At 38.0% G+C, this 24,603-nt stretch overlaps 4 protein-coding genes across 6 annotated transcripts; 2 read left to right on the plus strand and 2 right to left on the minus strand.

The window, feature by feature from the left end:
- Positions 1 to 5,319: 5,319 nt before the first annotated feature.
- On the minus strand, positions 5,320 to 11,001 carry LOC116297056 (centrosomal protein CCDC61). The gene is made up of 17 exons (XM_031705199.2): positions 10,833 to 11,001; positions 10,579 to 10,661; positions 9,764 to 9,936; positions 9,176 to 9,281; positions 9,049 to 9,095; positions 8,786 to 8,921; positions 8,385 to 8,465; positions 8,135 to 8,217; positions 7,799 to 8,037; positions 7,621 to 7,651; positions 7,258 to 7,308; positions 7,071 to 7,180; positions 6,878 to 6,992; positions 6,622 to 6,700; positions 6,518 to 6,552; positions 6,293 to 6,381; positions 5,320 to 6,126 (listed from the first exon to the last, which is right to left on the minus strand). The coding sequence occupies exons 1-17, from the start codon at positions 10,999 to 11,001 to the stop codon at positions 6,032 to 6,034; spliced, it is 1,722 nt and encodes a 573-aa protein (XP_031561059.2). The 3' UTR covers positions 5,320 to 6,031.
- A 211-nt stretch (positions 11,002 to 11,212) lies between these two features.
- On the plus strand, positions 11,213 to 15,878 carry LOC148905053 (cytochrome c oxidase assembly factor 6 homolog). Of its 2 annotated transcripts, XM_089024320.1 has the most exons (3): positions 11,213 to 11,580; positions 15,502 to 15,555; positions 15,776 to 15,878. In XM_089024320.1, exons 1-2 carry the CDS (start codon positions 11,437 to 11,439, stop codon positions 15,523 to 15,525), a joined length of 168 nt encoding a protein of 55 aa, XP_088880446.1. In that variant the 5' UTR covers positions 11,213 to 11,436; the 3' UTR covers positions 15,526 to 15,555; positions 15,776 to 15,878. The 2 variants fall into 2 exon arrangements, with proteins under 2 accessions (XP_088880446.1, XP_088880445.1); XM_089024319.1 differs by lacking the exons at positions 15,502 to 15,555; positions 15,776 to 15,878 and adding an exon at positions 13,261 to 14,043.
- On the minus strand, positions 13,837 to 22,026 carry LOC116297016 (dynein regulatory complex subunit 7). Its single transcript, XM_089024278.1, has 16 exons — positions 21,893 to 22,026; positions 21,558 to 21,723; positions 21,212 to 21,337; positions 20,931 to 21,125; positions 20,578 to 20,736; positions 19,763 to 19,981; positions 19,201 to 19,387; positions 18,575 to 18,703; positions 17,928 to 18,056; positions 16,797 to 16,860; positions 16,548 to 16,704; positions 15,874 to 16,089; positions 15,572 to 15,682; positions 15,129 to 15,434; positions 14,349 to 14,488; positions 13,837 to 14,108 (listed from the first exon to the last, which is right to left on the minus strand). Exons 1-16 carry the CDS (start codon positions 21,952 to 21,954, stop codon positions 14,024 to 14,026), a joined length of 2,451 nt encoding a protein of 816 aa, XP_088880404.1. The 5' UTR covers positions 21,955 to 22,026; the 3' UTR covers positions 13,837 to 14,023.
- Positions 22,027 to 22,076: 50 nt separating this feature from the next.
- Positions 22,077 to 23,877, plus strand: LOC148905054 (DDB1- and CUL4-associated factor 5-like). 2 transcript variants are annotated; one of them, XM_089024311.1, is made up of 2 exons: positions 22,077 to 22,531; positions 22,897 to 23,877. In XM_089024311.1, exon 2 carries the CDS (start codon positions 23,296 to 23,298, stop codon positions 23,875 to 23,877), a length of 582 nt encoding a protein of 193 aa, XP_088880437.1. In that variant the 5' UTR covers positions 22,077 to 22,531; positions 22,897 to 23,295. The 2 variants fall into 2 exon arrangements, with proteins under 2 accessions (XP_088880437.1, XP_088880438.1); XM_089024312.1 differs by having other exon boundaries at positions 22,897 to 23,772.
- The last annotated feature ends 726 nt before the right edge of the window (positions 23,878 to 24,603 follow it).

Genomic DNA, 24,603 nt, shown 5'->3' on the forward strand with positions numbered 1-24,603 from the left:
GCATACTAGGATAAATTTGTTTTGCTTTTGTGAAAGTCACATCCAGTGAAAGGATCGTTGCATGAAGCTCATACTCAACACCTAAACCATTTTCGTCCATCTTTTAATCCATGTTAAAATTTGCGTTCACCAAAACTTATAACCTTTGAGTTACGAAAAAGGTCCTTTCACTGGATGTGAAATAGTCATGGTCTAATGGAGTTCACATCTAGTGAAAGGATCTTTGAAGCTCTTAATCCCCGGTCTTAATCATTTGTTAAACCCTATTCGTTCATTAATTATTTTATTTTATTTCTTTTATTTATTTTTGTTTTGCTTCTAATCTATTTTATTTATTCATTTTTTGTTTTCCGTTCACCAAAACTCAGTATAACTTTTTTCCAGTGAAAGGACCTTTAAAGCTCCAAACCAAGTACTAGTCATCAGAAAACAGTTATTATCCATGATGTTTTTCTTTAATCCTTGAATTAAGGTGCTGCGTTTTACAGCGATTTATGTTGCTGCAAATAAGAAATTAAGAGAAGCTTATAGCTAAATTTAATTCTACTCGATTTTAAGATTCCATCTTTGTAAACAAACTTCAAGCGAGTCTGCTTAATATATAGACTGCAATTTGACGTGTTTGTCTTTCCTACGAACAGAATACGAACAATCCTCTTCGTGGTGTGCTTGAAATTGCTCATAATTACAAACTGTCAGTCACAGATTAAATGCGGATTTTTTTTTTTTTTTTTTTTTTTTTTTTGCACGAAATCGTTTTACTTTTTACTGTTAATGAAAAAAAGGCATTGGATAGTCATTTTTTCAAAAGAAAAAATTATATTTCCAAATTGATAATAACATGCATTCAAAAATATATGATACGTTCTACTTATTCTGATACAATGGGATTCGAACCAAGCCATAAAAATATAAAAATCGATTCCAAGGTGCCATACCCCCGAGACATCCGCAGAGCTGGGGCGTCGTATGGACTTCGGACCTGACGGCGATTAAATCCTTCTGCCCTTGGGTGTACGAATTACGCAAGAAAATGTTCTAGCTGGAGCATCAGGGGAGAGACCAGCCGGCCCCCAGACCATATCGGCTAATCCCTTGCATCTCTGCCACGCACGGAATCGGTTAACAATTTGATGTTAAAAAGTCTAGTCTATCTGGTGCATTGTTCTCACGGCTATTGTTATGCTGATTAACCTAGAACCGTGGTCCAGTGGAAAGACCTTGGGCTTCCATTCCATTATACTGAGTCAAGTCCGGTTGAGGGAAGTTAGTACCCGGATGGGTGACCTGAAACTTATGCCTACTAAAAATCTTTTCTGCGGATTTTTTGTTGCTGTGATTTTCAATCAATTTCGATCCGTTTTAGTTGAGAATCCATCGAAAATATAATTAAGTTAACAAATTTACATCAGATTTCTATGTGTCTGTCCTCTTATTGACAATAAATTGCGTCATCACATTGTCAAAGTAGTGTGGATTCACGAGGCGTAGCCGAAGATACCTGAAGGCCATTCTTATTTATTTCATGAGGAGCTTTGGTCAAAAAAGTGTAAACTTTGATTGACATAATCATATCATAGCAAAAAATTCTAATCCATAGTCGGATTTTGCATATTTTGTTAACGATTAGAAAACGTACACCGAAAATTATTTCTTTATTCCTTCACACATTAACATATGGTACGGTTAGGTATTTGAAGTAACGATCTCCTAACGGTTAGGTATTTTAAGGTACAATCTCCTAATGGTTAGGTATTTCAAGGTACGATCTCCTAATGGTTAGCTATCTTAAGGTACGATCTCCTAACGGTTAGGAATTTCAAGGTACGATCTCCTAACGGTTAGGTATTTCAAGTAACGATCTCCTAATGGTTAGGTATTTCAAGGTACGATCTCCTAACGGTTAGGTATTTCAAGTAACGATCTCCTAATGGTTAGGTATTTCAAGTAACGATCTCCTAATGGTTAGGTATTTCAAGTAACGATCTCCTAATGGTTAGGTATTTCAAGTAACGATCTCCTAATGGTTAGGTATTTCAAGTAACGATCTCCTAATGGTTAGGTATTTCAAGGTACGATCTCCTAACGGTTAGGTATTTCAAGTATCGATCTCCTAACGGTTAGGTATTTCAAGTAACGATCTCCTAATGGTTAGGTATTTCAAGTAACGATCTCCTAACGGTTAGGTATTTCAAGTAACGATCTCCTAATGGTTAGGTATTTCAAGGTACGATCTCCTAATGGTTAGGTATTTCAAGGTACGATCTCCTAATGGTTAGGTATTTCAAGTAACGATCTCCTAATGGTTAGGTATTTCAAGGTACGATCTCCTAACGGTTAGGTATTTCAAGGTACGATCTCCTAACGGTTAGGTATTTCAAGTAACGATCTCCTAACGGTTAGGTATTTCAAGGTACGATCTCCTAACGGTTAGGTATTTCAAGGTACGATCTCCTAACGGTTAGGTATTTCAAGTAACGATCTCCTAACGGTTAGGTATTTCAAGGTACGATCTCCTAACGGTTAGGTATTTCAAGTAACGATCTCCTAATGGTTAGGTATTTCAAGGTACGATCTCCTAACGGTTAGGAATTTCAAGGTACGATCTCCTAACGGTTAGGTATTTCAAGTAACGATCTCCTAATGGTTAGGTATTTCAAGGTACGATCTCCTAACGGTTAGGTATTTCAAGTAACGATCTCCTAATGGTTAGGTATTTCAAGGTACGATGTCCTAATGGTTAGGTATTTCAAGTAACGATCTCCTAATGGTTAGGTATTTCAAGTAACGATCTCCTAATGGTTAGGTATTTCAAGGTACGATCTCCTAACGGTTAGGTATTTCAAGTAACGATCTCCTAATGGTTAGGTATTTCAAGTAACGATCTCCTAATGGTTAGGTATTTCAAGGTACGATCTCCTAACGGTTAGGTATTTCAAGTAACGATCTCCTAATGGTTAGGTATTTCAAGTAACGATCTCCTAATGGTTAGGTATTTCAAGGTACGATCTCCTAATGGTTAGGTATTTCAAGGTACGATCTCCTAACGGTTAGGTATTTCAAGTAACGATCTCCTAATGGTTAGGTATTTCAAGGTACGATCTCCTAATGGTTAGGTATTTCAAGGTACGATCTCCTAATGGTTAGGTATTTCAAGGTACGATCTCCTAATGGTTAGGTATTTCAAGGTACGATCTCCTAACGGTTAGGTATTTCAAGGTACGATCTCCTAACGGTTAGGTATTTCAAGGTACGATCTCCTAATGGTTAGGTATTTTAAGGTACAATCTCCTAATGGTTAGGAATTTCAAGGTACGATCTCCTAATGGTTAGGTATCTTAAGGTACGATCTCCTAACGGTTAGGAATTTCAAGGTACGATCTCCTAACGGTTAGGTATCTTAAGGTACGATCTCCTAACGGTTAGGTATTTTAAGGTACGATCTCCTAACGGTTAGGTATTTCAAGGTACGATCTCCTAACGGTTAGGTATTTCAAGTAACGATCTCCTAATGGTTAGGTATTTCAAGGTACGATCTCCTAATGGTTAGGTATTTCAAGGTACGATCTCCTAATGGTTAGGTATTTCAAGTAACGATCTCCTAATGGTTAGGTATTTTAAGGTACGATCTCCTAATGGTTAGGAATTTCAAGGTACGATCTCCTAATGGTTAGGTATCTTAAGGTACGATCTCCTAACGGTTAGGTATTTCAAGGTACGATCTCCTAACGGTTAGGTATCTTAAGGTACGATCTCCTAACGGTTAGGTATTTCAAGTAACGATCTCCTAACGGTTAGGTATTTCAAGGTACGATCTCCTAACGGTTAGGTATCTTAAGGTACGATCTCCTAAAGGTTAGGTATTTCAAGTAACGATCTCCTAATGGTTAGGTATTTCAAGGTACGATCTCCTAACGGTTAGGTATTTCAAGTAACGATCTCCTAATGGTTAGGTATTTCAAGGTACGATCTCCTAATGGTTAGGTATTTCAAGTAACGATCTCCTAACGGTTAGGTATTTCAAGGTACGATCTCCTAACGGTCAGGTATTTCAAGGTACGATCTCCTAATGGTTAGGTATTTCAAGGTACGATCTCCTAATGGTTAGGTATTTTAAGGTACGATCTCCTAACGGTTAGGTATTTCAAGGTACGATCTCCTAATGGTTAGGTATTTCAAGGTACGATCTCCTAATGGTTAGGTATTTCAAGTAACGATCTCCTAACGGTTAGGTATTTCAAGGTACGATCTCCTAACGGTTAGGTATTTAAAGGTACGATCTCCTAACGGTTAGGTATTTCAAGGTACGATCTCCTAATGGTTAGGTATTTCAAGTATCGATCTCCTAACGGTTAGGTATTTCAAGGTACGATCTCCTAATGGTTAGGTATTTCAAGGTACGATCTCCTAATGGTTAGGTATTGCAAGTAACGATCTCCTAATGGTTAGGTATTTCAAGTAACGATCTCCTAATGGTTAGGTATTTTAGTCTGGGCCCAGTTGTTCAAAGCCCGATTATTGCTAATCCTGGGTTAACTCTTAATGAGACCTATAGAGTTAATCCTGGATTAGCGCTAATCCAGCTTTGAACAACCCGGCCCATTTAAAACGTTCGGAGGCACGCAGGCTAGGCCCAGGTGGCTAGGTGCAAAATTTTGTCCAGATATATACACAGCGGACAAAAGCACCAAAATATGCATAATGTAGATTAGAGTATGGTAATCAATATTAGGACCGGTGCACATTTCAATCTAGTCAGGATTCCATATTAATTGGACTTTAATTTTCTGACAAAAACAGTTATGGGCTCCCTGTGGTCAATATCTTAAAAATGTGGTTTTTTGGCCGATATTCTTTTTAAAATTCATATTTTTGATTCCAAATGGCTAGTACTGTTTGCTATTATCATTTCCATTAATAAATATACTTCAAACATCGAAATAATGGTGGGTTTTTAAATAAATACTTATCAAGCTCGTACCCAGTCCTCAACTCGGTCATCCAAGATAAAATTAAGGGCTTTGAAACCAGGAAGAGATCCTATAGGGTTGATCGATTGGCACTTAAGCTCGTGTAACAAGATTTTATCCCTTAAGGTGCATGTTCTCCACGTAATACTAGAATACTTACTGGCTTTGCGCTTATTTCTGGGAATAAACAGTGTTGTGAGTCCCAGTAGGTTTGTTAAACCTGAAACAACATCTGGGCTGATCAAAGTCAGGGCACTCAATCAAGGGAGAGGCCAAACCCATTTCGATAAACGTAACTACTACATATTAATTATACATATTATTACTACTACTATATAATTTTATTAATGATATATAAAAGTAAACCAGATATGTACAAAGACTTTATAATACTACAGTAAAATATAGATGGGTTTTGGTCAATTAAAAACAATTTATATGTATTAAAATAATTTTTCGTTAAAAAAATGAAAATATGTTGAAACTGTTTGTAATAGGAATAATAACGCTGGTATTATTTTAAATTAAACTACATGGTTATATATCATATTCATTTCTGTAAAAGCTGATGGGAGGTAATGACAGTAATGAACTTGAAAAAGAGGCCAGTCGTCCCAGAGTGTGAAAAACAGTGTAAGAGACCCCTTGCATGTGACGACAAATCAGCTGAATTTGGAGGACAAAACGAAAGAATTTCAATCTCCTGAGAATTGGAAACCTAATGTTATGTCCTCCAAATTGAACGGCATTCCGACGTCCTGGAAGGGGTCCAAAAAGAGAAAACTAAAGTAAGTTATCATTTGTGTGTTGTTTTTGTTGTTGTTGTTGTTGTTGTTTTGTACATAGAAAATGACCAGAATAAAATAGATCCGTAACAGAAATGTAATGCCTTATAAGGGAAAGACAACCAGCCTCATTTCCATGACCATTAGTACCAGTCTCCCACCCGTCTCCTAAAGATTTGAATATGGTGTGCTATTGGCGGATTTATTATACAAGAGTGATGTTGGGATCAGTTAATCACGTGGTCTGTGTGGGTGTTTGTGATTGGTTACATCCTATTACTGTAAATTGGCTTTCATGAAGTGCTGCAATGCGTTTAGACGTGCGTCAATCTCCATCATCTCTGCAGAACGGTTGAAAGAATCTTCGATTTCTGTACAAGAAGTAAAGTATTTTATCATTAATATGTTACTAGCTTGTCATAATTGTATAACTAAAAAAGTATCTAAGGTGTCTTCGTTTTTGACTTCCATCTTTGAAAGATTTACTAACTTGTCTTCCAGACGTCAAAACAAACTATTTCTCGTCTGTAGACTCACCGCGTGGCGGTAAACGACTAGATTTCGTGTGACGATGCTTTGTCTTCGTGCGAGAGTGAGTTCTACCATTCTCTGGTGTACTGGAATATCTGAGCCGTATTGTCAAGGTGCATTTACAAGGTATGGTAGCCTGTGTTTATCTAATTATGCACCCATGATACGCTAAGGTAATTGTATTCATAACAGACCAATAGCACAAATAAATCAAAGAGATAAAAAGGATACAATGCATTGGTTATCCGTAGGTCTTTGTAGCTCCCCTACAATCAATAGAACAGTTAGTCTTTACTTGAATACTATTGAATATCAAATATAATATCATACTGTACCACATCCGAGGCTTCCGGGCTGGACAAGACGTGAGTCTTTCTGTTTTCCTTTCCTGAAGGTTGCTGTTTCTTCTTTGTTCTGAGAAAAGGAAAGCACATTAGCTTAGAACTGCTAGTGTTTTTTTTCCTAGGGGGATATTCAAGATAGTGTACCAGTTATCCATTTAGGTCTCTACATAGCTTTGTCGTTTCAATGATTTCGGGATTTCAAAATTCTCTCAAAAGATGCAGGTGATCAAATGATTTCTTGACTTACTTCGTTGTTCTTTTCCGTCTTGAACTGTTGGAATGATCTGACAGCGCACCGTCAATAGAAGACTGGGACGACCGTCTGCTGCCCAGGCTCCCGATCGAGGAGGTTCTCTGTAACCCTAAGGAAAACATAATAAATAATAGCCTTGTACGGTAATTCAGTTCTACAGGTACAAATAGATTGATTGATTTAGTACCTTTTTTGAGTCCTTTATCTGCTGATGGTACCAATCTGGAGGTACGCTCTGTGGACAGGGACCTTGAACGGCCTCGCGTCAGGGACCCATTTGACCTTGTTCTCCTCCGTCTATTAAATTGAACATTCCTACTATGGTAATTATGATTCGATAATATACAAACTGAAGTCCGTTTTTCTTTACTTACCCTCGCATTTCTTCAGCTTCTGTTATTTTACGCTGTTTTTCTTTCACGTATCTAGTACAAGTCAAAGATCATTCTATTTACAAGCTAGAAGACCCGGGAACCTCAAGGGAAAAACACCTAGAGACCCAATTATCCTTGGTTACTCAATCACGTGACCGTGCCGTGTCCTATGATCAGCGATATTGCGCGTTACCCGTCGTCTCATTTTACAGCCATGGTACGGACTATACAGACTATGAAGGTGTGTCGCAAACCAACAGAAATGAACATCTAAGTCCAGTATCGTTCCCGAAATATCATTCTACTTTTGGGAGACATTGGAAGACATGCAATCGCAAAAAAGTGCTTTTAAGTAAAGGATACGCTGTTGGGTCAAATCGTGGTGGACGAGGACCTGAAAATAAAAAATTAATAATAAACAAAGGTCATTTGAATTAATTATATAAACGGCAAAAGCAGAGACAGACTTTCCAGGATGTTTTGAGTGGAAACACATAGTGGCACCTTTCAAAGGGGTTGCCGTTACCTAGGAAACCAGTACCTGCGGGAGAAGGTATCCGTCTCCGCGTCGACGTTATTCGATCTCGTGAAGCAGATCGACGTTCAAGTGAAGTCGATCGTCGATTCTGCATGTCTGATAAACGATCCCGCGAAGTAGAACGAGGATCCCGCGAAGTAGAGCGACGATCACGTGAAGTAGAACGACGATCACGTGATTGGGAATTCCGAGATGCACTTCTCTTTATCGAAATGCTACTTGAAGCTGGAGAAGCTCGGGACCTTCAAGATAATAAACAGATATCAAGTATTTGAAGGAATTTTCAATATTTATCTGGAATTAATAGCAGAACGTAAGAAATGGTTGGTCAGGAATTACCCTCTTTTATACACTGCTAATTCATTGGTTAAACTTCGACATCTTGCGCGAAGGTTTCGTTCATTTGCACGCACCTCCTCTAACTGCAACAGATAAGATACTTCCTCGTTAATATACGCCATACGGGACAGAAAAAGATATGAAGAGGGATAGAAGTAAGAGCCTGTCTTTCGACCTTGCAAACAACTGACCAACCCACTGGGACACAATAAAATGGCATTCATAAAATGACTTGTGATAAAGACCACACCTCATCAACGACACCTCGATATTCCTGAGTCTTTTTATTCAAAGTCCTTTGATACTTGCTTTTCTCCTTCATCAGGTCACTCTGTGTTGGAGATTTAAGATGAGTGAAAATCTTGTTTGAAGATGATGTGGAAAAGGTTTTAAATCAAATAATAGAGAGTTTTAGATTGACTTTTTTTCTCCCCGCAAACGGCAAACGTGACCACGTTTTCATAGTTTTCCTGTATTTTACTTTACCTTTTGCAAACCTTCTCACCAGGAGCAAATACTCTTTTGTTTTTCTACTACTTGGACTTTTTTGCGATTCGTTTTCAGTAATTTAAAATGATTTTTTACTGGTCAACTGACGTTTCACGTTTGCCGTGAACGTAAATCTAAAACTCTCTAATATAGTTTTTATACCTCCAGATTTTGGACCACTTTTTTCAGTACTCGGATTTCTTTAGCCGTATTTGCTTTTTCCGCGTGTTTAATTTCTCTTTTGAATATTTCAAATTGTGCTTGAATTTCATCTCTTTCGGTTATAGCTTTTTCAACCCTAAAAATAGATACAAACTCAAATAAGTTCACCCTCAAAAGTTCATATTTGGGATCCCTATGGAAAAAGGACTTAGTCTCTCTCATTAATGAATGTACAGGAAGACCAGGATGTATATATTACTTACTCTTTTTGTAAGTGAAGGTTCACACCATTTCTTGAATTTTTCATCAACTTAAAGAAAATCAGGTAATAAAAAATATGTTACAATATTTCCAATCCAGAAAAAAAATCGGCTTAATTTCTTGAAATACCTGATCTCTCAAGGCCTTGTTTTCTTCATTCAGTCTCCTGATTGTTTCTTGCAGTTGGACTGGGTCAGGCTTGCCGACATAAGGTAAAGGTAATGGATAATGAATCCTATATAGAAAAATATGTGTTTTTTATTAATTTTGCATTAAACTTTTCCTTTACAAGGCAACCACTTCAACCTTTACAATATTTACAGTTTGAGAAGCCACATCAAACACACGAAAGAGTGTTTCATCCCCTATGTAAACACCTTATATGTGGTTACTACAGATGCCAGAAAAACATGCCACAGTCATGCCTCCAAACGCACACAGCTCAACCCACAAACATCAAACTTTTAGTCTGCATTCCTTTCTTCATGTGTCGGCATCCTTTGATAATTTTCTTTCCCACAATCATTAAAAGGATGTCAACTCATGGAGAAATGGCTAAATAAGTGGCTAATTCACAGATTTTTGTTAGGCTTTGCAGAAAGAGGAAACCCAGAGAACCTGGAAAATACCCTTGAATCAAACTAGATTCACGTGATGGCAAGTTCAAGATTCAAGACCTCAGAGGTAAGAGGTGAGAGACAGCAGAACTAAACTTACCTATCAAATTCTACTGAATATGTCAAAATTAAATATCTCTTGGAATGCAAATTGGAGTTGGTTTTAGCAGGAGGAATGTGTTGGGTCCCAGAACCTGGCTTGTGAGTTCTTTTATTCCTGAGCACCTCAAGATCACTGTATGTTAACAGATCTAGCATTACTGCATGACTACCCTGTTAAAGAAAATCATCATAGTACCATTAACACCACAATAATAGCAATAATCATGATGATAATAGAACTATAACAAATTGAAATTTATTTATTAAGGTAAAACTTGAGTGGAGTGGTTTTCATATCACAGCATCTCGCACCATGTACATGTTGTAAGTGAGTACCATATGTTTCCCACTCACATGATTACCATTCTTATGGGAAGTCATTTCAATGTTACAGTATGTAGTACCATGTACCTGATGTAAGTCAGGACCATATATTTCCCACTCATATTAAAAACTATCATTATCATGTACAGTAAAATTCCAGTTACTATATGAGCCCTGGGCTTATAATCATTTATAAAGTTTTTTTATGGACTTATAACTAGGACTGCTTATAACCAGGGGGGCTTATAACTAGGATTTTATGGTACCAATAATGTAATGCATTCCATCCCTCTGTCCTCGTCATGGGAGGTGGTAACAGGTTAAGCCGGCTAATAGGGCTCTGGCAATGTGCATGGGTCCAGCAACCCCATTACATATTACTTATTGCTATGGAAGCTAACACAAAGGATAACCATTGGAGTCATTGGTGCCACATGCCACACAGGCATAGTGGATAATAGATAACATAATGCAGGTCAAAACACAAACCTTTGTCAATGCTGATTCCAGCATGTTCACAAATATGGAGAACTGCTTGAAGTTCCCAGTCTTATGTGTGAGATCCTCAATATCTGCAAAACAAAATAAGGTATTTAATACTAAAGTTTATTACGAAACAATAATAAGGAATCCTCTAACAAATAGCTCTTCCAATAAAGAAGTATCAACTCTATATCTTCCAACATTATTTTATTTTTGTACATCTTCTAATCATTATTTTTCATGTATCGGAATGTACTTACATTTGGCATCAAACTGCCCTCTCCATTGGTCTGCAGTGAGACGATCTTCTACCTCCAGAGAAAACTGATTCTCCTCCTTATTAACTACTAGTGTAACAACATATTCAATACCACGAAATACTAGTCGACGTGAAGCAACAATTAGATTGTCGTCTGATCTATTGTCCATGGCTGACAGTCTGATCAACTTCCACCAAGACAGCCAATAAACTTGTCTAAATTATCTCTTAAATTTTATCCGATTTCAAATCGAATGCGTTAGGAAGATTCTCTACAGTCCATTGTATCACCAGGCTTTAAAAAAGTCGTATGATCTCACCGTTAAGAAGTGGAATACCAGCTTTTAATGTTCAGTATCAAAAAGTTAATATTTGTATTTTAGCGGGCAATAACGACCATTACAATCCCATAATGCTTTGCCGTCCCTAATGGCGCGGTCACTCAGCACCATGATGTTACGTCACAACATGGCGGACAGACCAAGCTGATGAGAACTTCTGACAAAAAGAACAATTTTTACCAACAACTAAACGATAAAATACGAAAGTATAAGACTAAAGGAAAAGGATATTGCTAAGATTTTGTGTGGAAGAGCTGAATTAATATGCCTGCGCCGACGGGTGAGGAAAGAAAGGTCTGTCATGACTCAAGAGACAAGTATTTTGCTTGTGTTGATTCGAATGGCGGTGATGAGTCTGCCTGCGTGAAGGAAAAAGAATTGTTCCATAAAACATGCCCTGCTTCTTGGGTAAGTATCGTCTTATTGTATATTTTAATATTAGTATCATCATGTCAATCAAGCTGATTAGCAATGCCATCACCCCCTAGCCCCAATCTTCACCTACCCCATGTCTTTGGGGGGAGGTGTTACCCTTAACTACAGTGAACTTTTAGCTGCTCCCCTTCCTCAACTCCAAAAAGTTCATAATAAATTTTAAACCTACTCAAGGGTGAGGGGAGTTAAAAATTATACCAAGGGGAGCTGGGTGAGGTGGTTTTGGTAACCACTGGTTCTTTGTGTCAATTAAGTGCAATAGCAGATCAAAGAAAACATTGTCTTCACCACACTCAATGGACATTGGAAACACATGCAAGTTTCAAAAGTATTAAAGTGTTTGACGGATGGGGGATGGCCAGACAAGAAGCACAATTTTCTCATCTATAATCCAATATAATTTCCATATCTGAAAAAATTAAAATCTTAGTTTTTTGGCACAATTTCTGCTTAAAATTACTAATTATAGATATTTAAATAAAACATGTAGGATAAAAGCTGGAAATTCGGCGTAAAAAACGTTCCCCGATCCGGAGATCCAGTTAATCGAAGTCCAATCCAGTCCACCCATGCACAGTTCCAGATTTTCCAAAAATAAAAAATCGCTCAAAATTCGAAATCTAAAGGCATAAAGCAAATTTTAGAGGTTGGAGATATCCTTACTATACATTAGGATTTTCCATACCCATTTTCAAGCTAAAAAAATTGATGAATTTTTTTTTTGCAATCCAAGGTCCAGTCAGCTGAAGTCCAGTTCAGTCCAACTGCATGATTCCTTATTTTTCAATTTAAAAAAATCTCTCAAGACAAAATTTTAAAGCATAAATCAAATTTTAGAGGTTGGACATGCTTTTACTATATATTTAGATTTTCCATATTATATTCAAAAGCTTAAAATTAAATAAATGAAAATTTTCAATGCAGGAACCAGTCAACTGATGTTCAGTCCAGTCTATACAATTCCAGATTTTTGGACTAATTTCTAACTAACTATGCACATGCAAGCATCGTCCAATGGAAAATAGACAATAGAAATATTAAATGATTACTAAATGATTGATTTTAAGTATTGGTTGCAAGGGCAGATCCAGCCAAAATTTTAGGGGGGGGGGGGGGGGGGCTAATTGAGTTTAGGGGAGGGTTAATTGAGTTTCTTCCATCAACACAACGGAAAACAATAAAAAAAGCATCTAATTCTTCAGTTTTGTTTGTTTGTTTGTTGTTTTTTTTGATCCCCCCTTTGCCCCCTGGATACGCCCTTTGGTTGGGTCAGCGTTGTATGTGAGTAGAGTTGTTTGTTGATTCTCTTCTGTACTTTGAGGGTTTTTCTCCAGGTTCTCCAGTTAACTATTAACTATGAGTTAACCTCCCTCCACAAAAATCAACTTTCAAATTCAAATTTGATTAATCGGTGGCCTCGTAATTAGGACCTAGACCTAAAAGGCTTTCCATTCACCTCAGAGTGGTTAAGTTATATCACTTTATAAATAAAATAAAAAAAGTTTGATCGTTATGACTAATTTTGGCCTGATATATTAATTAACCTGCAGTTTTGGCCGTCCTCTGATTACTGCCAAAAGGCACAGAATGTAGTCATACTACCTCTACAAAGGTGTACCAAAAACTAAATGTTATTTTTCTGTTTTGAACCAGGTTAAGTACTTCTCAAGAAAGAAAATATATGATGAATATAAAAAGAAACTGAATACTGAAGGAGCTAAATATGATGATCAATCAAAAAGCTGAATAAAACTACGAATGTAATCTTGTACAGCAGGGAATCTTTCAAGCTTTCAAATACTATTCATATTTATTAGTAGAGCAATATTGCTAGTGCCAATCAAAATATGTGATAGCTAGAACTAAAAGTCTGGTAATTTCATTCTAAAAAATAGTCCCTTTCATAGTTCCCTACGACAACTTGAAAGGTAGCCGTGCCCTTGCATTGAGGCGAGACAAACTTGCTTCCAATGATTGACCTTTTTAACACCTTGAACAGTTATTCACTTCTCTATCATCACAAGATTGTCTCCCTTCTATGTAAAGGCACAACTACCTTTCAAGATGGTGTAGGGAACTGTGAAGGGGACTATTAGCCTCCCCTCCCTCCCATCATAGCAATTGATGCCCTAAAGAATCTAGTCAACACCTAATGAGAGTTTTTTCAAGTGTTTTGTTTTCCTTTTCGTTTTACCCCTCTATTTAACAAATAATATGAACATTTTCAAGTCAGTAATAATTCTTTTATTAATTGTTATTACATAGGACAATTCAAATTAACTTTTCTTATAAACAATAAAATAATTTTACAATCTCATAAACAATATACACAACGTTCTTCCAAATATCGCCAGTCTTGATGTAAATATTGTTGTCAAAAATGGCACAGAATTAATGCCGTGAGTTTACTCATGACTCAATAAAAGTGTTCGGCAAGTCTTGGGTCAGTTCTCAGTTTATGCTCCAACTGCATGTATTTCTGTGGTGCTAGTTCTTTGTGTCTGGAAATAAACAGATGAATTAAAAGTTTGATTAAGAAAATAAACGCAGGAATTGCTGGACGTTTCGATGACATCTTGTCATGTATGACAAAGTAAATATATGTACATATTCTAACAAAAAGTTTTCCTTTCACTGAGTCTGATTGGACATTCAGGGTTGGTTTAATTAAAAGTTACTTCCAATTTTCATTATAGCAATGGGTTCACTACTTTTATAAGTTATTAGTAGGACGTGGTTACCTGTTGAGTCTCTGTTCTAAGATGTGTATCCTGAACATAGCTTCACTGCAGTAGTTGAGATATTCCTCCTCATCTTCTTTAGTCATTGAAACCTGGTTTTGTTGATACCAACTCTGTTTGCGCTGAAGTTCTTGAGTTTCCTATAAAAACAACAACAACAAAATCAGTCATAATAAAAAGGTGCAGAGAAAGGAATATGTACTTGTGCAAGCATTTTTCCTGGGTTCGCATGCAAGCACTTGAGCAGACTTTTTTCTGTAGATAGCTTTAGATCTGCCACACATGCAGCTGATACGTATACTGCGTATTTTGTCCCACGTACATTAAGTTGCGTAGAAAGTTCGTCGGGTACGCAACAAGAGGTAAATAATTACTTATTTGCGCGCAAACTAACGTTTCTCATTTGAGCCCTGCACTGTACAGACAGCTCAAGCAATGACTTTGAGGTGGATAAATACAACGTACATCGTACAGTAGATACCTGGCCAGCGGTAGAAGGAAAGTTCATATTTCATTGTTTGAGAACATCGCGTATTTCCCAGCAACATTAGAGGTAGTGTTTACGCGATGAGCGAAGAAACTAGTTGTGCGCAAGCAAATTTTTATTCTACCGATTCTGCCCAACAGTTGTAGAGGAGAAAACGAAAATTCGATCCTGTGCGCAACAGTCTTATCTTGTTGACTGATGACCTGTCGTTTTTATTTATCTATTTTTTTAACCTTCATCAAAATATTGTTTGATGGTTTATCATGGCGGACTTCCATGACCAACAGACTTACTTTTTCAAATCTTGCTTGTATCAAGTTGGCCTTGTCAATCAGGCGCTGCTTCAAGTCTTGAAGACATTCTTCTTTGAGTTTAAATGCTTCTGACTTGCTAATGCGAGGGGGGTCACCAATTTGTGCCAAAAACGGTGCCAAATAATCCAGTTCTCTCTCGTGTTTCTTCATTGCTTCTTCTCTCTGTTTTCTCTCCAGGTCTTCCCTGTGGAGTTTGGCCTTAACGTTTCTTTCTGTGTCATACACTGATACAGACAACTGTGGAGCAGCCTCTTCTGTGATTCTTTGTTGTAAAATCTCTTTGACCTAAGATTTTGACCAATTAATATTAACCTCTATATTTACACTAATTATATACTCTTACTTTCTCCAGGCACATCTCACATCTCGTATATAGAAGAAAAAGTGTTAATAATTAGACAAACAGGTAAAAAACTACGAACCTCTTCTTCAGATATCCTAACTTGTTGTACACTCTTCTCTTCAGCATCGACAAGAAATACCAACATGTTGTACACTCTAAGGTTCTTGGGAGGCTTGTTCAGGGGATCCACCTGCGGGAAAAAAACAGGCCAAGCAATTATGATTCGTGTAAACATTTTAAACATATTAACCAAGCTCTTCATTTCATTTATTGATCAATCCAGGACCATACTTCTAGACCATCAACAGCTGAAACATCGCATGGCTTTACCGCTGGATAGCACGACACTCTATATTGTACTTGTGATGTCTTGTTACCAACCTGAAAGGATGTCGTCATATCAGGAGTCATGGTTAGTGTGCCCCCTTTCTCTGCAGTGTGTGGTGGTCTAACGAACTCCCGTGTAGAAGCAGTCACTCTGTTATCCTCAAGGTGAAAAGTTAAGTTGATTCTTTCCTCTGCGATCAAAAACACGCGTTCAGCCACGTCTTCGTGGGCTGGTTTGGCAGCATTTCGGTGAAACCGTTCAACGATTTTCTGGACAAAGAAAAGCAGTACTCAGTTAATAGGCAGATTAAGATTTCCGTTTTTCCTTCCCGCAAACGGCAAACGTGACCACGTTTTCATCGTTTCCCTACATTTCACTTTACCTTTCGCAAACCTTCACGATAAAGACAAGTATTCTTTTGTTTATCTACTACTTGGAGGTATTTGCGATTGCTTTTCACTAATTTTAAAGAATTTTTTAATGGTCAACTGACGTTTCACGTTTGCCGTAAACGAGAATCTTTTAACTCTCTAATGTCAGTAATACACCTCGGCCTTGGACGTGATGTTTTCCCATTTCAGAACAGGTATCGTTCCCTTGAGAATAAGAGTCTCGAAATGGATTCTAGTATAGCACGTAGTGTTACCCAAGACGTAATAAGTGGAACAAACTGAGAATTACAGATCCAAAGGTGGAGTGAACTATAATCACTGATTGACCTAATTACCACTATTGGTCTTGCGTTGTTGTCCTGTGGTCCAAATTTTTTGACCCGCTTGCCAAAAGTCACTTGACGGTGATAAAGAAAATCGTCACGATCAACAAACGATTCAGTCATCTCTTCGGGGGATTCTTCTCTCTTGACTAGACCATCGATGCGAGCGCTAAGAAATATGAAACAAAGTAACTTTTATACTTTTTGGAAGCAGAAAAAAATGAATGACTTATACTGGATAAGAGATTTGTCGTAACATACCTGGAATAAAAATTCATTGTTCTGTCTGTCTCAGGTCCAGGAGAAGATGCTTTATAAATATGTTCTGGAAAAGAAAAGTTTTCTTTTTAGTTAGGATTTTTCCGGTTTTCCACCGTCAGCATAATCCAAAACGCTTTTTAACACGATATACGACTGCGTTAGCCATGCCCTGACTTGGATCACACCAGAGGTTGTTGCAGGGTTTGATCTGTGAGTTAGCCATGCCCTGACTTAAATCAGCCCAGAGGTTGTTTCAGGGTTTGATCTGTGAGTTAGCCATGCCCTGACTTAAATCAGCCCAGAGGTTGTTTCAGGGTTTGATCTGTGAGTTAGCCATGCCCTGACTTAAATCAGCCCAGAGGTTGTTTCAGGGTTTGATCTGTGAGTTAGCCATGCCCTGACTTAGATCAGCCCAGAGGTTGTTCCAGGGTTTGATCTGTGAGTTAGCCATGCCCTGACTTAGATCAGCCCAGAGGTTGTTTCAGGGTTTGATCTGTGAGTTAGCCATGCCCTGACTTAAATCAGCCCAGAGGTTGTTTCAGGGTTTGATCTGTGAGTTAGCCATGCCCTGACTTAGATCAGCCCAGAGGTTGTTTCAGGGTTTGATCTGTGAGTTAGCCATGCCCTGACTTAAATCAGCCCAGAGGTTGTTTCAGGGTTTGATCTGTGAGTTAGCCATGCCCTGACTTAGATCAGCCCAGAGGTTGTTTCAGGGTTTGATCTGTGAGTTAGCCATGCCCTGACTTAAATCAGCCCAGAGGTTGTTTCAGGGTTTGATCTGTGAGTTAGCCATGCCCTGACTTAAATCAGCCCAGAGGTTGTTTCAGGGTTTGATCTGTGAGTTAGCCATGCCCTGACTTAGATCAGCCCAGAGGTTGTTTCAGGGTTTGATCTGTGAGTTAGCCATGCCCTGACTTAAATCAGCCCAGAGGTTGTTTCAGGGTTTGATCTGTGAGTTAGCCATGCCCTGACTTAAATCAGCCCAGAGGTTGTTTCAGGGTTTGATCTGTGAGTTAGCCATGCCCTGACTTAGATCAGCCCAGAGGTTGTTTCAGAGTTCTATCTGTGAGTTAGCCATGCCCTGACTTATATCAGCCAAGAGGTTGTTTCAGAGTTCATACTCTGTTTTACCTTGTAAGCAGTCAGGTCTTCCAGGAAGGAAGCGCTCTACTATCAGTCCAGTCGTCATATTGTGCGTCTTTGTATCTAGTTTATCGATTCGATGCTTGAAAACCTCTCTCTTCTCCAGCAGGTCATTTACTGTAGCGGAGAAAAAATCTAAAGTTACAAAAATTCGAAAATTCTATGACCATTCTCACAGTTCCACGACATGGTTTTTTCATAGTTGAACTAATGTGTTATTTTTCCGCTGTTTTCGTCCTCAAAAGAAATGAGCAACTAAACCATACGAATCTCACTAACGTAGTTATAAAATGGCAAAAGATTAATTCCGTACCCAAAGTTGCATCATAAAACAGTTTTAGCATATTTTACGGCGCTTCCCAATCACACGTGCGAAATCGTACAGTTTGCCACCGCGACGAAGTAGAGTGGACGTCAATCAAGGCATTTCCATGACATTCCTTGAAAAACTTTGACATTCATGGAAACACTTTGATTGACGTCCATCAAAACCCTATTTTGTCGCGATTGCAAATTGTACAAATTCGCGCGTGTGATTGGGGGATAGGAAGCGCAGTAAAGACTGTGTCAAAAAGATTGGTAAAAAATACAATTAGATGAAAATGACTGCACTAAGATGAGAACAAGAGACATACATTCATAGTCACTTGTGATTGACAGCCTGGAGGACAGCCCATCCTTCAGAAGGTAATCAGCAAACTTTTCCAGTCTTGCCTTCTTGTACAGTTTAGTCTTCTTGCCAAAAGGACACTTTGTTTGGAAATCTATAAAATCATAATACGATATTTAATTGTGATTTATGGTTATAAAATAAAATACAACTGCTGAAAATTGAAATTTGGAAATTTGTGGGACATGTGGACAATAACAGGTTGGCCACGTCCAGCAAGACGTTCACCCCAAATCTAATGTTACATGGTTTTCATAAAGGCAATTACACTTTGTGTCAAAATTAAAGACAGAAAACCCCAGGTATACTACATATTGCCGTAATGCTAGCAATGTTTCATCTGTACATTTGAATGTACATCCAAATGAATAAAGTCTTTTTTATCATGTTTTATTTTGATGTTTAATGTCCTGTTTTGTTTTGGACAAGGAAAAAAAAATACTGATGAATACTATAGGGCACATTAGTGTCAAGTTCATAAAATCATAAAGGCAACGTTGTGCATAAATGTCTTGTCTGCTGAAACGGTTAATCCCTAAGATATGATATGATTGTATGATGAAAAATATATTAAATCAACGAAGCTTTAACCTTTTAAAGACAATTCAATAGGAAGAACCCAAGATGGTGGAAGATCAAAATCTGATGTTTCTTCCTCATTTTCTTCATCGTCAAGGTCCAGTTCATCATCTACTGTAGGTAACGTCAGCAAGGGTTTGTCAGAACCAGGGAACATGAATTCCCATCTTGCTGGGTCACCCAGATCATATACTAAATCCTGTCAAGACAATAAATACAGGATATACACAAACTGAAATATATGTAAATGATTTATGGCTGAATTTAATGAGAGATTTATGGTACAGAATATCTTTCCACACTTGAAAATGCCAGTATCTATCTGTGCAGCAAGGTGTGGGTTTAAGGGCAAAGCATATATGTAGTTACAGGATGTAATGTCAGATGTGACACTGGTCATGATAGCAAAGATTTCACCATGTGTCCAGCCCAGAGCTTCTGCCCATAATGCTGTTTTGATATCATGTGCAGAATCACAGGGCTGGACAAGTGGCTGAAATGTTGTAAACAAAATATCAGTCTCATGTGCTGTCTGACCTGTTAATGATGATAACGTAATACTTGTACTACCCACCTGTACACCATTTGAACAATCCTGCATGTTGACCCAGTAGTTCTTGTCATTCCATACACTTTCAATCCCAAGATAAGCAGGATGATTTAGAGGATGAGCTGACCCAGTAAGTGACTCAATGAAGAAGCTTTCTGGGACTTCTCTCTTTCCTGATAGTACAAGCACCCAACAGTGGACTCTCAGCCCATGAAGCTTGTCAGGTTTGGGTTTTTCTAGCTCCTGCATTAAGATATTTGTATGTATTATTAGTGCGATAATATGTTCAACTTCTCACTTTCTTGTACTAGATAGTTACTAACAGTTGTTGATCTAATGAGAATCAAGGATAGCATACTGTAGCAGTAGTGCACTTGCCTCTCACTTCTGCAGTCTTGGATTCAATTTCCAAAATCACATGTGAGTAGAGCTTTTTAGATCGACTCCCTTGATTCTAAGGTTTTTTCTCTGGGTTTTCCAGTTTTCCCCTAGGGTTTTCAGTGATTCTACTCTGGGACAGGGTATATGAAATCAAGCTCTCTCCTCTCTGGAACAGGGTATCCATTTTTGCAATACCGGAACAGGGTATGATTTTGAAGGATCTTGCTCTTGAACAGGGTCAGGGTTCAGAGGGCTCAGCGGCACATCCCTACCCTAAACAGGCAAGAGTACCCCCCCAAAGTTTTCCTCTTTGTGCAAAACCTAACTTGCTAAATTCCAATTTAATGTGTGAGTTAGCTGTGCCTTGACATGGATCAGCCTAGAGATGGTTTCAGGGTGTCAATAAAATTTGAATGTTTTAATGATAACTATAGATGTATATCTGTTGATCAGCTTACAGCAATTCTATTGTCCTCTTCCTGCTTTCTTTTCATTTCTTTCTCTTCTTCTTCAGCCTCTTTTTTAGCTTCTACTTTTGCCTCAAATTTGCTGCGAAGATCCTTGGGTGGTTTAACAGAATATTTCTTGACTTCTTTCTTTTGTTTTTCTTTTGATACCTAGATTCAACAATCAAAATAATTTAACAAAACTATAGGGAATTCATGAACCAAAATATGTCTGTTCTTTTGGCTTTTTTCATATAAATCAGTCTTTAATTCAGCTAACACTGACTGTTATAGTTCACCAATACTTTATGCCATAAAAGAGAAAGTCTCAAATTTTCTTCATACGATCAGTCAAACATTTCTACCTCATCTTTCTTTTTCAGCATGGGACAGATTTCTCTAGTTTCATCCATGAGTGTTGTCTCTCGTGTGGCATAACCGCAGACGCAATATGCGTCATAGCCTGCACCAATCAGAAGTGAACATAAAACAATGCTGAACTCAAAGCAGTTTCCCTTCTGCTTCATCAAGACAGTGGTAGACGAACGCAATGTACTTGGCTGAAAAAATCAAATGAATCAGGTTTTAGAAAATATCAAAATGGTGTACATGTAGTTTTTTTATATTTGAAGTTCTGTAGACTTACCAGGTCAATAGGTGGTTCCAATGGTTCAAATGTAATATAATCAGAAATAAACTGAGCACATCCATCAAAATCATACAGTTCCTTGTATTCCAGCAATGTTGGACGAACATATGTGCAAATATATTTCTATGAAAGAAAGAGAGCAGTTGCATTTTAGTAGTGCCACAAACAGCACGGCAGGACAAACAGCTATTATTAAAATAACATCCTTTGAGACAATCACACAGTAAAAGATAAATATAAGCTCAATGGATTTTTTAGTCATACAAAATTTACTATAAAAACAATAGACGATGATGATGATGACAATATACTTCTGTACATAGAGTAAATTTCTGTATCCTACCTCTGTTTCACATTCATTTACTGGATTCAGTAACAGTGGTTTTCTATCTCTGTACAAGTGAACAAACTGTCTTCTGAAGTTCTCAGCAAAAGACAAGACCAGCTTCTCTTTTGCACTGAGAGTCTTGTACTCATTTGGAAGATTTTCGACATCGTCTTTCTTCTCACTAGAAAATTGCAAACAAAATGAACAATGCAAGACAAATATATGAGCTACTGTTTAACCAGAAACGGCGCTCATTTAGCTAAAAGATAATAAGCAAAGTCTGAAACTAGATTATACTAGGACTACGATATAAACAACTTTACCTAGCAAGTTTAACTCTAAAAACTTACGGTAGTTTGACGTCTGGAAGCGAAACTGTGATTTTGGCTAGCTCTCTTTCTAAAGCCTCCATTATCACAGCAATCAAGACTATTCTAGAGAAGAAAAAGGGCTTTAATACAAGACTACTTTTCTTCTTCTCTCTTGTCTCTTTTGAGTTCAGTCGTCGTTGACGGTTCCTTGACAACCGCCTTAGCAACAAACTACTAGACCTAGTCTCTTATCCTCACACGGTCAAAACATCAGGGTACTGAGTACTAGGACCCAGTGCTTTAGCACGAGTATTCTTCTCACGGCCGCAGACTTGAGTCTTAGAAAAAAAGAAGACGAAGAAAACAGACGCTCTTGATGCCACCAGAAAAACCCTCTTAAATCATCTGTCCTTTCGTCTATCATGCTACTGAGTGTCTAATATAGAATATAAGTGAATGAAGTTATGGCTTCCAGGCAATCAAGCCGTCGTCGAGGGATTTCTTTACCGCAGTTTCAAAGCGTAGGCGAACGGTTCGGTCACCCTTCAATCCACAAGTCTTACATGCGAGAAAGGTTTGCAGCCAGTGCGAATTTGTACAGAACGAACTTTCGAGGGCATTTTGGCTGCGTGAATGCTATCGAGTTCTCAAATAATGGAGGGGAGTTTATCGTATCAGGTAAATAGACTCAGGGTTTTCTTTTTTTCTTACTGTATGTTTACATAAATATAGTTATTCTTCTCCATGTTGCTTATCCTGAAATACTAAACCAAAAATGAAAATTAAATTATCAAAAAGTCACGAGCTTTTGAGTTTCGAAGTCTCTAATAAATGCTTATGAACTGAGGTCTACTGTTTGCTGATGTTTTTTTTTTTTAGATAAATGCAAAATGAACTGATAATATGTTAATAGCATGTATTAAATTTGATATTTGTGTCGCAGTGAAGCTACACAATATGCATGAGGGGGGACAAATTATGCATAACAAACCTGCTCTTTATTCCATCTTAACTATAATCGAACTAACATCCAACACTTTCAGGTGGAGATGACAGAAGAGTCTTGCTGTGGAATGTTGAAAAGACACTCTATCGCCGAGAAGAGCCTGTATCAATGAAAGGACAGCACAGGTCCAATATATTTTGCACAGTCTTTGATGGGGATAATAGACATATATTTTCGGCAGGTTAGCGCTTTTGAATATAGATTTGACTAAAAATTACTCACGTGTAAAGCAAGTTTTCTGATTGGCTAGAATCTGTGCTAGAATTCATATGGAAAGAGGTACAAGATGTACTAAAGATTATTTAGTAAGTAGTATAGGGAATGGGGGTTCCAGCGCAATCTCAACACGGGCAAGACCCGTGTCAAAAATCCACCTACGGGAACAACCCCACTCAAGTGTGGTTGGGGGCAACAGCGCAAATATGTTAGTCTATATATGGAGTGCGAAGAATGTAAAGAGTTTGTTTATGATTTCTGTGTAAAGTGCTTGAAACCCAAGTTTGTACCTACTAAACCAAATAAGTATATTTGTTGTGGTAAGAAAATGCAAATAGAAGACGACACGTCAGCACAGTGTTACGAATGTGGTAAGAATATTCGTAATGCCGTACCAAATGCTACCAAAGAGCAGTATTACGCTAATGGAGGCCGTAAGAAGACCCCATACAAAAGAATAAAATACTTCAGAGACTGGATGAGTCACATTCAAGGTCATCGGCCGGTATATTTAGACGACGAAGTAATGGAAAGAATTATGAACCATTTAGAAGAGCCAACCCCACAAAGTCTACGGAAGACATTGAAAAAATTAAAACTAGGGAAATATTACAAAGCTATTCCCTATCTTTTGTCTGAAATTACCGGTAAGTCTATTCCCGAGGTTTCTGATATGACAAAAGCCGAGTGGATGTTTTGTCGGCTGGATAAGGATATTCCTTATTACCCTGACGTAATCTACGAAATATTTCACGAAATCGACCCCAACCACCCCCTGTTAGGATGGATTCCAAGAAGATAGCGAATCTTATGGCATAAGATGAGAAATTACGCGTAATAATTCGCTAAATAAGGTCATGCAAATAATTTATATTACGCGTAATAATTCGCTAAATAATTTATATTACGCGTAATAATTTACTAAATAAGGTCATGCCGTGTATTATGGTATAAATCTTATGCCATAAGATTACGCGTAATTTCCAGACTGTCGTTCGATATGTAAACGAAATCCTGTCACGCTCTTTTCAAAGCAGATGTTTACTGAGCAAGCTTTCTTTGAAGCTCTTCTTTCGCTTCTTGGTAGATCTTTTTGCGAGATTCCTCGGAAAGATCTTTTACGACTGTTTTTTTATTCCTTATGCCCGACTTTAATTTCTCGTACTTTTCCTCTTCGGCTAAGATAAGCGAGAATTCTACGTCGTCTATCTTTCTGTCACGCAAAGCCTTTGAGACAAGGTCAGTGATCGTATTTACTTTAGCCCTTGACAGAGCTATTGTCGTGTCATGCTTGGATATTTTGCTTGACAACTGTTTCATAACGCCTGTTGTAACAGCCGAAATAATACCGCAGACGGCGCCGACGCTAGCCAAAGGAACTCCAACGATTATTCCCGGTCCAGTAAGCGAAGTAGCAACGCCAGAGCCTGTTAACGCCACGGACATGGACCCGGAAGTTATCGCGATTTTATGTAATATGCTTCGGGCTCTAGCATACTTTTTCCTGACCTCCTCATAGTGCTTCGTT

This window comes from Actinia tenebrosa, unplaced genomic scaffold (genome assembly GCF_029948245.1).
Source record: "Actinia tenebrosa isolate PJP-AT-01 unplaced genomic scaffold, QUT_ActTen_1.0 PGA_scaffold8__29_contigs__length_14323225, whole genome shotgun sequence".
NCBI classification, from domain to species: domain Eukaryota; kingdom Metazoa; phylum Cnidaria; class Anthozoa; order Actiniaria; family Actiniidae; genus Actinia; species Actinia tenebrosa.

Excerpts from the sequence above, each read along its gene's own strand:
- LOC148905054 (XM_089024311.1), top strand. The coding sequence starts at position 23,296 with ATGGAGTGCGAAGAATGTAAAGAGTTTGTTTATGATTTCTGTGTAAAG.
- LOC116297056 (XM_031705199.2), bottom strand. The coding sequence starts at position 11,001 with ATGGACAATAGATCAGACGACAATCTAATTGTTGCTTCACGTCGACTA. Across the intron at positions 8,922-9,048 it reads AACCTTCACTTACAAAAAGA|GGTTGAAAAAGCTATAACCG; the intron begins GTAAGTAATATA and ends ATCTATTTTTAG. Across the intron at positions 8,466-8,785 it reads AAGTGGTCCAAAATCTGGAG|AGTGACCTGATGAAGGAGAA; the intron begins GTATAAAAACTA and ends TCTCCAACACAG.
- LOC148905053 (XM_089024319.1), top strand. The coding sequence starts at position 11,437 with ATGCCTGCGCCGACGGGTGAGGAAAGAAAGGTCTGTCATGACTCAAGA. Across the intron at positions 11,581-13,260 it reads AAACATGCCCTGCTTCTTGG|GTTAAGTACTTCTCAAGAAA; the intron begins GTAAGTATCGTC and ends GTTTTGAACCAG.
- LOC116297016 (XM_089024278.1), bottom strand. The coding sequence starts at position 21,954 with ATGGAGGCTTTAGAAAGAGAGCTAGCCAAAATCACAGTTTCGCTTCCA. Across the intron at positions 18,704-19,200 it reads TATTGAATTGTCTTTAAAAG|ATTTCCAAACAAAGTGTCCT; the intron begins GTTAAAGCTTCG and ends ATGATTTTATAG. Across the intron at positions 16,090-16,547 it reads ACAACGCAAGACCAATAGTG|AAAATCGTTGAACGGTTTCA; the intron begins GTAATTAGGTCA and ends TTCTTTGTCCAG.